We start from the raw sequence: 14628 nt of genomic DNA on the forward strand, positions 1-14628 counted from the left end.
TGCATTTTAACTGTTTATCTGTCTTTGAAATATCTCATATAAACCTTTGTAAAATCTCTCAATCAATGAAACAATGAGAAACTTTACCTGCTAGACATTAAAACTAGCAAAAAACAAAAAAAAAAAACTCAAGGCTTACAGAACAGTAAATAATCATTAAATATACACTTCAATAAATAACATTTTTCATTTTAATCCAGCGTTATTTGATCTCTTTTATTCTCTATTTCTCTTCAAATATGAGCGGAGTTATGGTCTTTTATATTAATGCAGGAATGGGCAACCCTTCCACAGCAGGGCCAACAAAAATGTGTATCTGATCCGATGACTAATCTGAATATACAAAGGTAAAAAAGGGTTTTGATGTTTTATCAGTTTGAGTCATTTTCTGTGTTTTTGGAGTCATTATGTGTGTGTGTCTGTGTATTTTCCTGCATTGTTTTTGTGCATTTTTGGGTCACTTTCTGTATTGCTGTTGTTGTTTTCTGTATTTTCCTGTCATTTTGTTCACAGATTGTGTGTCTTTGGAGCTATTCTGTAATGTGTTGTTGTTTTGTGTGTATTTGTAATCATTATGTGTGTTTTTAAGGTTGTTTGTCTTGTTGGAATTTGGTGTATTTTTCTGTCATTTACTCATTTTTTGTCGTCATTTTGTGTGTTTTTGAGTCACTTTCTGTATTTTTGTTGTTTTCTGTATTTTCCTGTCATTTTGTCTAACAGTTTGTGCATCTTTGGAGCTGTTCTGTAATGTGTTGTTGTTTTGTGTGTTTTTGTAGTCATTTTGTTTAAGTGGTTGTTGTGTCTGTCTTTGTTGTCAATTAATGTTTTACGAGACATTTTATGTATTTTTGGAATTTTCCGTGTTTTTGTGTATTTTGTGCATTTTGCTGCCGATTTGTGTGTTTTGTGAGTTTTTTTGTGCGTAATGTTGGGCATCATATTCCTTCCAACTTCTTGAATCACAATTTTCTTTGGGATCCACAAAAAACAAGACAGAGGGACACATGTTGCCCATGTCTGTATTAATGTGTTCCCCGAGATGAGTTCAAGGTCTCTGGGAAACCCGGACAATTTCATTAATTTGTAAAATATCTACGAACAAGACATGAAAAGATGACATGTCCTGGTAAAACCAGACGCATGGTCACGCTAGCTCAAGGTCTTTAAAAACACCCTGCAGGAGTGTACGTGCAGTCCACTCTCAGAACCCTTAGTCGTGTGTTCTTCTTACGTTAAGTGCAGAGCAGTTTTCTTTTAAAGCATGTGTGTCTGTTTGGGTGAATGTACCAAATTTTCTGCTCTAGTTTCTCTGCGTGTGCGTGTGCGCTCACCCCCTGGTGCACACGGCCTGCTGTGGTTTGGTAAAACACAGACGTAACCTAAATCAGCAGCTGAATGGAAGAGGGGGGAAACGTGCTCAGATCGGTGTTATGAATGAAAGCGTTACAACACCTGGAATACACTGTGTTTATCAAGATTAGCAATGATTGTATTTGTCTAAACTAGTGCAGTGGCCCTCGGAGGTACTGTATGTCTTGCTATCGCACACACAATTTTTTATTATTATTACTCACCTTAGTTACAAACGTTACTGACTGAGGACACCTGCTGGTCAATATTTACGGAGTATTATTTTTAGGATATAAGACCCACTTTTGTTGTTTTTAAAAGCCCTTTGCGCCTGAGTTACCATGACTACCTGTCAGCATCGAGCTGCTCTGCAAAGCTGTAGAGCTCACTGTAGAGCTAGGACTGCTGACATCATCCCTGAGTCCATCTACTCAGGAGGTGGGTCGTGGGGGTGGGGCCCCCAAACAATTCCCACGCTGCACACCCTTGAACCAAGCAGCAGCCATGTTGAAAGTCTCAGGTCAATCTGAGCATGACTTGCAGAGATATTTGAGCCACACACACACAGACAGACAGAGATTACTTGCTTTATAGATAGAATAGGAGATAGATAGATGAGCTTGGTGAGAAGAGAGTTTTTTTTTTTCATAACAACAAAGGTGTTATTACGCCTTCTTTGCTCTTTTTCTCTAATATTCCTGCAAGATGGAAAACAGTGGGCAGCCCTGCCTCAAATCTAATAAAAAAACAAACAAACAAACAACCCTGACATTCAACTTTCTACATATCAAACACATAATACCAACTACTGGTACTACTTTCTAGCAAAACTATTGCAGAAAAAAGATGAACCCCCCCCCCCAGAAATGTCATCACCTTTCCCCCACAATTTGTTTATTGACTTTTTCATTAATAGGATGAACATAAATTAACAATAATTCACAAAAACCTCCCTCCCTCCCACCCTCAGCAATACCAGATTATCGGCAAAAAGAAAGAAAAATGTTTTTTAATTAAAATCACATAAAAAGTAAGTAATAGGTAAGGAAAAATTATATGTGGATATTGTGGATATATATAGGTTAAAAAAAAATCCAACTTAATTAGAGGTAAAATAGCAAATCACAGGCCTTCTTGTTGCGATGATGGTATAGGCACCAGTCCTTGTGGAAATCTCAATATTGATATTATTTTCCAACTGTTTTTATTATTTTCCAACAAATATAATCATGAGGAGATTTTAATATGACAGAGAATATAGCAGCACATGCATGTTTGAGGACAATATCATGAATTGACTCCCCAAATAAACAGATGGGCACAGAGACTGCAGAGAGAAATGTTCAGTCTCAAATATATGATGCAAAATGATGGAGTTAACCTCCTGAAATGGAAATAGCTTCATGACACTGACTAAAACCCTCACTGACATATTTTCGGACAATATCACACACTTGCATCAACTTTAGCAAACAGACACACGTCAATCTCGTGGGATTTCAGCCCGTGTATTCGGCACAAATACAGCAGAGAAATATGAAATGAATAACAATATTTAAGTCATTTAATCGTACCAGGCATGTTTTGGAGTTTAAAAGCCAGTAATTAAATCTGATTTATGAGGGAAAACAAATAACTGAAATGTACAGAATAGGATAAACTTAGATGGAAATGATGAGAAAATGGTTACATTTGGCAAATTTGAAAATGGAAAGTCAGAGTATGTACTAGGACTATACAGTCTGTAAGGTTGTAATGGATCTCTAACTGTAGAAACCAGAGGATGATTCCAACCAATGACCAGTTCATGGGACAAGTCAAGATGCCGTAATGATAATACCTAAAACTAGTATTAAGCTTCTATAAGTAAATACAGTAAATGATGTAATTGTGTAATTGTGTGCATGGAATGATAGGAAGTAGAGAATTTCAATCACAAAGACGACTTTTCCTCTTTCTCCACACGTTGACTTCGAGTTTACTCTGGAATGTCAGAACGCTGAAGGACCTTAAAGAGGAAAAGGCAGAGCGCTGCTACATCTAAAATAGATACAGTAAATACTGAGAGGCTGTAAATCTGTTTGCTGAAGGAGAGCTGTTTAAAAATGGAGGTCGGTGCGACACCGACGTCTTTAGCCTTGGGCGGCGAGTCACGATAGCAGATGAGTTCTGTCTGCATCGCAACAATAAGAGATGTTTAACAAACACAAAGGTACACATCACTGCATGATACAATCAGATAGAGCTTGAATGAAAAAAACAAAACGAGGAAAACAATAACGTGATAATGTAGAATAATTATTAGAAGAGTCTTTATGGATTGAGTACAACATAGACATGATACTATGAAAGGAACAAGAAAACATCAAACATATCAACTGTAAATCTGACGTTATGCCACACACCTAGATGTAACACTGCCCATTGTCCTACCCTGAATCCCTCTTCCCTGTTCCCTTCCACCCACCTAGATGTAACACTGCCCATCGTCCTACCCTGACTCCCTCTTCCCTGTTCCCTCCCCCCTCACTAACACTGCCCTCTCTTTTTATATCCTCCCTTTAATAAAGTGTTCCTTAAAAAAAAAGAAAAGGAACTAAAACCACAACTAGGGGTGGATGTTAAATGACATTTAAAGACTTCTGCAAATGTTTGTTTTTCCTGTTTGTTGACTGATTTCTTTGCTTCCTCCCCTCACTGATTGTGGATGCCATTGGTTGTGAGAATGGCATTACGGTAATTCATCTTTTGAAGTAGAACCAACGTGATTCTCTACCTTTGTTAAAGCACTATCTCAGTTGGACTTGCTAGGATTTCTTATTCCGACCCATAGACCTCCTGTGACTATCCTGTGCCTGCTAGAATGTAATCTGACCCACAAAAACGATTTGAATGGGAGCTTAAAATATGCATTTCAAAGAAAGGATGTGAAAGAGAGGATGTCGCAAAATTCAATCGCGGTGGCATGGTTTCAAAGTGTCGTCGCTGTCGTTGCGGTGGAATAGATGAAAGCTGAGATGTGAGGAGGCGGAGGAGCAGGAGTCTAGAGGAATGATTGCAAGGAGAAAATGATGGTGGATGTAGGTGGTGGTGATGTGAGTAGAGAGAGGGGGGGAGAGAAAGAGTCAAGCATTGGCGTGGGTGGGTTTTGGTGAGTGGGGGCGTGACTGATGACTCACCATGGATGGGTGAGAGCAGGAGGAACTCAACCATCTGTTCCTTCAATAGGTTCTACTCATCAAATCTCCTTTTTCCTCTTTTCTAGACGTGGAATGGATTGTTGTTTTCTGCTGCATAGTGTTGCACTAACACCTTTTCTCTGGCTGTTGCAAACCAACACGTGCTCTGTTAACTCAGCCGTTTGGGAGGTTGAGGATTTGGAGAGTTGGTGTTTGAACAAAGCGAGTGACGAGCATTGTGGGAAAACTGAGGAAAAAAGCAACAAGGGTAATAATGTGGTGTAGTGCATGTGTGATCTCAGGGAAGGTGAAGCACAGAAAGATGCACAGATGTCTGGTTGAGTCTGCAGAGACTGTGGCTGCGTTCCAAACGGCCCATTCCGTACTGTATACTACAAACCCAATGAGTATATATCAGACATTGGCAACTGGTGGCCCGGGGGCCACATGCGGCCCTTGCTCTAATTTTGAGCCGCCCCCAAATTAAATGTGCAAAAAAAAAAAAAAAAAAAAAAAAAAAATCACAAATATACACTAGACAAAATAAATACTCAAAACTCCAAAAACATTATAAAAAGATTACAAAATTAGAAAACCACATAAACTGACAACACAAACTCATTGTCTTCCCTCTATTAATGTTCAGATCGGCCATTGTTCTAAATGCTGACATGAATATTGATAATGTGGCCCTCGGATCAGACAACTACATTTGTGACCCTGCTAAAGACACAGTAAATTATATTTCACTCAGTTTGTGTGTTTTTGATGTCATTTAATGTCTTTGTTGTTATTTAGTGTTTTTTTTTGTGTCATATAGTGTCTTTTGTCATCATTTAGTGTTTTTTGTTGTCATTTAGTATCTTTTTTGTGTTATTTTGTATGTTTTTCTGATTTTTTGGAGCATTATTGCAGTCATCTCGTGTATTTTTCTGTCATTTTGTGCGTTGACTTTGGGGGACCACACAATATTAGACCGATGGCCGCCTCATTCCTATGTCTGACTCTATGCATTACAAATTATTCTATAGATCCCTGACAAAAGCCATTTTTGAAGATAAAGTTTGAATTGATCAGAAAATACTCTGAGACGTTCTGGTAGATACTTTGTTCGATCCTGGTCAGCATAGTCATAGAGTCTGTGTGGGATTACATGAAGATACTAAAGTATTTGAGCACAAAAAGGACCAATGGTTAGTAGTCTGTCAGAGATCTGTATATAATGTTTAATGAACATTAAGATTCAGATTTCCCATGTGTCAAAAATGAGCTCGAGGTCAATTGTTCTTAAAATCCAAATTAAGATCTAGATTCAATTTAAAGAAAGGGTTGGTGTAAAGTCTGACTAATTATTCACCAGATATTGGTTTACTATATAGATGGTTGTTTTTGTTGTAAACATACTTTCCCTTTTAATTCAATGCAACAAAGGTCTTATATTGGCTTTTCACGCAGGCTTTTGTGCTTCTACGACTACAGTCTTTTGTGCAGCGCGGCACATTTTCTCCAGGTTGTCTCGGCCCCTTTTCCCGACTCTACAAATATGAACACCGAGCGGCCGGCGTGCGTTTTCCATTGAATAGCCTTTGTCTGCCAAACGTTTGTGAGTCATTGCACTGGCAGCACAAGCTGGAAGTCAAACGATGTGATGCAACAGAGAGAGAGACCTCCATTGTTGTTGGTGCAACGCCGTGGCAGGAGCTGTAGCCCAGGCAGATACCGACTGTTGTACGATGGAGAGAAGTCGGGCATAAATATTGAAGTAATTCAGTCTGTGATTAGCATTTTGAGTGGATTCACAGGGTAGGTCTGTGAGTACTGAACACTATCCATCCTCGTGGTCGACTGAGCGATAGAAAATGTACAATAACATAATCTAAAACCCTGTAATTCAAAAATGAACCTTTCCAAGTCCAAAATGTCATCCTTTTAAAATTTCTAAGCAGTTGTAGGACATTTTACATAATGATAAATATATAAAAGTCATAGAAATATGAAGTCTCTCAAAGAAAAGCTGGAAAATCTCAGTTAAAACGCAACACATTCAACTGGGAGATCTTATAAAACGCAGAGTTTTGGCCTCATTTTACTCATGTGTCACCATCATATTTTTCCTGCAAAGCTCTGTAACATTTAAAACAGGAGTGTCAAACTCATTTAAGTTCAGGGGCCAAATACGGAGCAGTTTGATCTCAAGTGGGCCACAGAAATTATGCAGGAAAACAAGTAATTTCAACATTATTGTGCCCTAGTTTGCACTTCTACATTTACATAAAATACCAAATATGTAAGAAACCAACAATATTTAAGCAATAAGTTACAGACATCAGTTCCAGGATGATCTTTACTTTAAATTTCATACATTTTGAGACCAATTTTTTGAATCAATTTCTTTAAAATTATTAAAGAAATTGAAGGATTTTGCAAGAATTTTGAGTGTTTTCACTTGTTTAACATTAAAAAAGACTGTAATCATGTGATATGAGCAGCAGGAGTGTTGAGTTTCATTTAAACAATGATTCACGTTTTTTCTGTAATTTTTTACTTTCTCCCGTGGGCCAAATTGGATGCTCCAAAGGGCCGGATTTGGCCCCCGGGCTATGAGTTTGACACGTGTGCTTTAACGTATCAAGATGTTGCTTTGCTACATGAAGCGTATTTATGTGCTAAAAAGTAGCTTCATGTTTGCTGCTTCAGAAGCCAATTTACAGTATTGTAGCGTTGACGTCCTCTCCCTCATGAAGTGGACAGATGGTGACCTCCAAAACAAAAGTTTTTAGTATTTGGTGATGATTTGTATTATCTTACATGTGAAATATTTAAGGCAGTGTTTTTCAAACTTGGGGCCAGGACCCCACGTGGGGTCGCCTGGAGTTTAAATGGGGTCACCTGAAGTGTCTAATAATCAATTAAAAAAAAAAAAAAAAAAAAATTAAAAATTTATTTTAGAATTTTTAAAATGATCTACACTTTCACTTTGTCAAATATAAATCTAGTTAATAATAATAATAATAATAATAATAAATTCAGTACAAAAATATCTGACCTGGCACGACACTTGTTACTAACACTAGCAACTTTGTATTTGTAATACAGTATAACGAACATCCAAAATAGGTTGGGAACCACTGATTTAGGGGCTCTGATTTTGGGAAATCATGGAAAAATCTTGTTTTTATTATTTTTATTATGTTTTTATCATGCACATGTATTTTTCTGGACAAAATCACACATTTAAACAGTTTTCCATCATAAATAGGTGGGAAAAGAGACGGTAATGTCCCTTCTTATGCAAAACATGACGTACAATGACACGACATGGCAGAGTTCACCTCCTGAAAACATAATAGCTCTACGACAACGACTAAACTCTCACTAACATGTTTTGGGACCATATAACACACATCACACAGTTCATTTTCTACCATAAAATTGGGGTTCTAATGTGTTGCATCCTTAGCAAACGGACAGATGTCAAACGTTGTGTGTAATATGTCGCATTCGATGCAAATACAGCAGAGAAATATCAAATTAATTACACTAGTTTACTCAATTAACCGTAATAATTATGTTTGACACACTTAAGGGAAATTGGTAAACTCTGAAATGGATTCCTATTGGGTTCTACATTCAAAGTTGCCCTATTTTTACCCTTTAAAGTTGTTTTTCCGTCTTTATTTTGCTTTAAAAGGTCAAAAGATTCCTATCCAAATATAAGCTACATTATTTTAGCGTATTTGTTTATTCATAAATAGTCAGCAGTCGGACTAGAGCTAGAAAATGTTGCATTTATTTGGGTTTAAAGTATACTTCCCTGTTGAGTGTTGAGTATTGTGTATTTATTAAACTAATGGCTCCCACTCCCTCGTGATGTAAACTAATAAATAGATTCTTACAAACTGTGCAGCGTTGATTCAAACAGCCATTAGTGGTCCTTTGAGATGCTAAAAAGCGCGTTTGGAATGGAGCACTCAGCAGGATGCATTTCATAATACCTCTGCTGCAAATGCACTTTTATTATATTTGGTAAAAGCATCAGATGAAAAATAGAAAAACATGCCTGGTCTCTAAAGTCCAGTGAAAGGCTTTTTTAATGTGGATTTTGTGTTGCTGTTGTTTTCACATGAATATTGTCCCACTGTGATGCTATAATAGAGGTAATACTGGTGTATTTTTACTGTTTCTAACTGCAGACACTTATCAACGGTTTTGTGCTTCTAAAATCAAAGGCTTCACACTGAGAAGCTGCTGATGTCGTTGATCGATTCACTTTGATTCAAAGAGACGCATTTTCCTCATTCAATTTCTGTCTGAAGAGTCGGCCAGCTTGAAAGGGTTTTTATTTGTTGAGACATATTGATATTTATATTCAGACGTTTAATTTTCTACTCCAGAGATGGACAACTTTGATCATAGTCTGATCCGAGGGCCACATTATCAACATTCATGTCAATATTTAAAATATTGACCAATCTGAGCAATAAGACAATAAGTTAGTGTTCATGTTGTTGTTGTTTTGTGTGGTTTTTGTTGTCTTTTATTGTTTTTCTGTCATTCGTGTCATGTTTTGTTGTTGTTTTGTGGGTCTTTGGTGTCCTTCTCATGCATTTTTGAATAGCCGTGGCTCAGGTGGACGAGGGGTCGTCTTCTGATCCAGAGGTTGGGGGTTTCGATCTCAGTCTATACCTGTCTATGTGTCGAAGTGTCCTTGGGCAAGACACTGAACCCTAAGTTGCTCCCAGTGGTCGACTGCCTTGCATGGCAGCTCAGTCCCATTGGTGTGTGAATGTGTGAATGAGCTGATATTCTAAAGCGATTTGGGACTACCAGTGGATATAAAGCTCTATACAAATTACATTTTTTGTCATTTTTGCTTTTTTTTGGCTGAACTGTTACAGTTTATGTATTTTTTATGTAATTTTGTGCATTATTGGAGTCATTTTGTGGATCGCACAAAATTAGACACAAACACAAAACAAAGAACTTTTCTTGTTTGTGTATATAAATAATGTTAAATAATCTTCCGATACTCTTTTTTTTTTTTGGTCCCAATGCCGACACCGATATCCAATTGCATAGTATCAGCCGATACTGCAGTGTTACAGGCAGTGGCTATCCGTAAGATTGCCATATCAATATATTGACATTCTATCCGTACGCAGTGTCCCTCATTGGCCAGTTTAGGTCACATGACTAAGACTAAACCTAACTGGAAGCTCGTCCATGCCTTTGTCTCCTCCAGGCTGGAATACTGTAACGCACTCCTCATCGGGATCCCTGGCAGGAGCTTCCAAAAGCTGCAGTATTTGCAGAACAGTGCTGCCAGGGTCCTGATGAGGGTGCGAAAACACGAGCACATCACCCCCATCCTCCGTACACTTCACTGGCTCCGCATAGAATATAAGATCCTCCTGCACACCCATCACTGTCTGCACGGTGCAGCCCCCATTTACCTCACAGAGCTGCTCACACCACACATGTCAACCAGGACCCGGTCAGGCCAACAGCACCGTCTGGTCACGCCCAAGACACGGCTCAAAACAATGGGCGACAGGGCCTTTGAAGCCGCTGCCCCCCACCTGTGGAACGTCCTCCCAGACCACCTTAGGGCCCCACAAACGGTGGACATTTTTAAGAAAAAAACTTAAATATCACCTTTTCACAGAAACTTATTTTAACAGTTAATGCCTCTTTTAGTCCTGTCTTTTAATATATGTTGTGTTGCATTGTTTTTATCCTGTAGCACTTTGAGGTTTGGCATCAAATGTAAAGTGCATTACAAATAAAATGTATTATTTATTATTATAACTGTAAACCTAACCCTAAAAATTGTTGAGATATAGGGTTATAACTTAACCCTAACCCTAAACCTAAGACGCGACGTACGTGTACTTTGGTAAACGTCCTCGAAATCACCGACATTTTCTCTCGTAAGTAGGGGCATTTGCTTGTTTTTCGGCAACATGAAAACGCGCCCCTGCTATTGGTTCAGAGCGGCAACTCCGGGCCAATCACAATAGCTTTCCTTGGCATGCACTGAACATGTAACCAGACATGTTTCTGTGATCAGGCAAAAAACACAAGGCGCTGCGTTTGAAGAAAAGTTTAATGCTGTAAATGGCATCGGCTATTAATAGTTAGTGTTTGCCGATACCGGGTCCAGCTTTTTAGTGCCAATACTAGTATCGGTATGAGGGAAATTCAATGTATTGTTTAAAAGTCTCTACAGGTTGATTTTTAATTTTGATTAAACATGTACATTATTTGTTTCTTACCATGCTGACTGAGAATGTGTCCTTTTCTTTGTGTTTCAGAAGCCGGAAATCCAAAATGGGAGGCAAGCTCAGTAAAAAGAAGAAGGGCTACAATGTTAACGACGACAAAGCCAAAGACAAGGATGCTAAAGCTGAGGGAGCTTCCGCTGAGGAGAGCGAAGCACCCAAAGACAACAAAGATGAGGCCCCGCCTACCACCGATACTAAGGAGGTAGCCAATGACACGGCGGCTAAGGAGGCGCCGGCAGCGGCCGATGGCGTCACACCCAACGACGAGGAAAAGAAGGAGTCTGAGAAACCCGCCGCCAACGCCGAGCCCAAAACCGAGGCGCCCAAGAGCGCTGAGCCCGCCAAGGTGGAGGAGAAACCAGCTGCTCCCGCTCCGGCCAAAGAGTCCGCCCCAGCTGCCAAGGAGCCGGAGGCCAAGGCGACGCCGGAGAGCAAGGACGAGGCCAAAAAGACTGATGCCCCAGCGGCACCAGCAGCCAAATCTGAAGCGGCCCCTGACCCCAAGCCCTCAGAGCCGCCGAAGGAGGCCCCCGCCGCCCCGCCTAGTTCAACGCCAGCCGCCGACGCCCCGTCCAAGGAGGCCAACGCCACAGAGGCACCAAGCAAGGATCAAACCGTAGCAGTTCAAGATTAATGGACAGCTTCTTTTCACATTATTAAGAAAATCAATTACTTAACTTAACAACAATGAAAACAAAAAAAAGAAATGAAAAATACATTTACTAGCCCCGCCCCCATCCATTTTACGATGATAACAATAATTGTAATGATAATGAATTTGGAGAACTGGAGAAACCACCTTGAGAGAAGTTTCCAACTGTTTGCAGAAGATTATTGCCATTATTGTTGTTGTTACGTCTATTTTTTCTGCTGTAGAATTTGATACGTTGAAGTCTGAGTCGGCCATAAAACTTCCAAAATCCCACATTCATCATACCCCCCCCCCCCCGCCCCCCCGCCCCCTTCCAGTTACTCAGATTGGTCCAGAGTTTGTGCGTAAGAAGAATGTCCTTTGTGGGTGTGGGGAGGATTTTAGAGGAATTTATTCTGAGAACTGGACGGGGAAGGTTTACAAATCACATTTCGACTTCAATTTCGGATTTCCCCCCCCTCGTCCTCTCATCCTCCACTTCAGTGTACCGCCGTCCCACCTGGTACCTGCAGTTTTCAGTGATGTGGAGTTGGTTAAGTGTGTGTGTGCACGTGTGTGTGTGTGTGTGTGTGTGTGAGACTTTTTTAAAAGCTCATCCTTCCTCAGCTGTTTGGTGTCGTTTGGTTCTATTAAACACCTCTCCCTCCTTTTATTTTCTTCCTTCCACGTCTTAGAAGAGCAAACGCTAAGTAGAATTTTAAAATTGATGCAGTGAAAATGAGACTTTTTGTTTTCTTCTGTTTTCTAAGACATTCTGAAGGTTGAATAAAAGCAGGCTTTGCAGGAACAAAATACATTCTTGGTGTAGAAATTTTGCAGAAAACGATTCTACATTTTGTACTCGGAACCCTTAGATATATTATTAGCCAACTAAGTGGTTTTTTAAACATTTGTAATGCTTGTTAAATCTCCAAAGCCTCGCCGAAAAACATCTTTACAATGTCCTTAGCGAGTGGAATGCAAATCCTTTAAATTATTACTTAAAATTTGTCACGAGAAAAACAGTCATATCTATTTTGCAGACCTGGGTTTAGAAGGTGGAATAACCTTGTTTGGAGACGAGAGTGGAAGTTGCTTGGAGTACCAAGACAGATGTTTACTGTGTCAGGAGGAGATTACAGATAGTGTACCATTAGTTGTGTCTTCTGAAGGAAAATAGACTAAACACGAGAGGTTCATGGTTGATTTTTCCTTTGTTTAAAAGCCTAAAACAAGACTAAATATGAAAGTCCTTTTTTAATAAAGTAAAGCAAACCAACAAGACTTTTTTGGTGAAGAAAATGTAAATTTAAAGAACCATGACAACCATGTGAATTACATTAGAAATATATTTAGAGGTAAATGATTGCTTATATCTATTCAACTTAGAAATAATGACAAAACGGAATCAGACTGAAGGACTGGATAAGGGGATGTTTGAACTTTTTATACAGCAATCACATATGATTTACAGTATTTTTCCATAACAACCACGGGTCGTCAATATTAGACTCTGAAATTGACCACTTATGACCGAGTGACTTCTTTTATTATTCAGAAATAGGGTCACAAAAGGGCGGAAGAATCTCCTGTAAATTTCCAAAGGAATTAAAGCTGAGGAATACTTGTAATAATGAAAAATTTGAAGTTTTCATGGAAATTATTATTTTTTCTAATTAACCAGAAATTGGTAGTAATTTTAAATAACTAATTCTGATGTTTTTAATGATGCTAAAATATATTTTCCTAACTATATTGAACATCCCTGTTAAGGGACAACCTTCAAATTCACAGACTTTTTAAACACTCATTGAATTTTTAATTGTTTTTAAATAATTCCCTTGAGAAGTTAATATTTTTGAATATTACCCAAATTCCCAAGCTTAAGTTCCTGTGGAAAATCTACAGGGAAATGTACGCCCCTTTGAAACTTTAATCCGAAATATAATTTTCATGTTATGTGCATCTATGCAGCGATGGAAGAAAAGAATAGAATTAGCGTCGCAGAGTTACTTTACATTATTAGAAAGTCATCAAAGGAAGAAAGAGCATGAAAACATTTTCAGTATGAGAGCAACAAAAGATGGAGAAAAACACACATAAAAAAAAAAACAACAAAAAAAAACCAGTCGAGCCACGTACCAGCAACCTAAACTGTACTTGACTGCCATGCTCATTTGAATATTCTTCTTTCTTCCACCTTTTGCATAGGTGTATGTCTTTTATAATTAGTCATTGTGAGCCAACCGTCCGTCCACCTGACGCACAGCGCTTTCCTCTCAGCACTTCAAACTGTAGCAGAAACAAACAGTGGAGGTGCGCTGTGTGTCAGATGGTGCAGTTTTTCTCCCTCTCTCGACTCACTAAATTGCATGTCTGTGGTTGGGTGAACTTGTAGTCCTGTCTCTTTGGTCAAGTGGAAATAAAATGTATAAAAAAAAAATCATTTCTGTCTGCATCCATGGCAACTGAATTTGATATCTCCATTTCATGTCTCATCACTGCTACTCCCATAGCCCACTTTGATTCAGACTAAAAAAAAAAAAAGAAAATTATATGGAAATTGATGCATTTGAAATATATGTACTTGTATAAATGGTGCAACAGTAATAAATTGACCTTAACTTAAATAACTTGTGTAAGTCATTCTTTAAACACATGAGTCGTACTTTCTATTGAATGCAATGTTACTAATTTGATGTTCTTAATCCTGGTCAATGGCTGTGTTTATACGCCGTACTATGCACTACAAACTCAATGTTTACTATAGCCGGGATTCTCAAGTTGAGGTATGTGTACCCCTAGGGCAGAGATAGACAACTTCTATCAAAGAGGGGCCACAAAAAAATTGTTTGATTCGAGTGCCACATTATTATTATTAGCATTAGCATTTAGAATAAAGACCAATCTGAGCATTAATAAGGAAATAACAAAGTGTTTTGTCTTTGTAGTCCTGTTGTGTGAGTTTTCTTGGTGTTTTTGAGCTTTTAGACATTTTACGTGTTTTGAAGTTTATTTTGTCCATTTTCTTGTCAATAAGGCACATTTTTGTTTCCTTTTTGTGTGTTTATCAAATGTGTTTGTTATATTTTTTGTGTTTTTGCTGTCATTTTGTGCCATTTCATTGGCATTTTGTGTGTCTCTGAAGTCCTTTTGACTAAGTGGTTGTTTAGTGTGTCTTTGT

At 38.6% G+C, this 14628-nt stretch overlaps 1 protein-coding gene across 1 annotated transcript in view; it reads left to right on the forward strand.

The window, feature by feature from the left end:
- basp1 (brain abundant, membrane attached signal protein 1) overlaps positions 1-14074 on the forward strand; it is a 52609-nt gene extending 38535 nt beyond the window's left edge. The window contains exon 2 of the mRNA XM_028473619.1: positions 10844-14074. Within this exon, the coding sequence (XP_028329420.1) occupies positions 10860-11447 (588 nt within the window). The 5' untranslated portion in view covers positions 10844-10859 and the 3' untranslated portion in view covers positions 11448-14074. The remainder of the gene's footprint in view (positions 1-10843) is intronic.
- The last annotated feature ends 554 nt before the right edge of the window (positions 14075-14628 follow it).

The sequence above is a fragment of the Gouania willdenowi genome, chromosome 17 (assembly GCF_900634775.1).
Source record: "Gouania willdenowi chromosome 17, fGouWil2.1, whole genome shotgun sequence".
NCBI classification, from domain to species: domain Eukaryota; kingdom Metazoa; phylum Chordata; class Actinopteri; order Blenniiformes; family Gobiesocidae; genus Gouania; species Gouania willdenowi.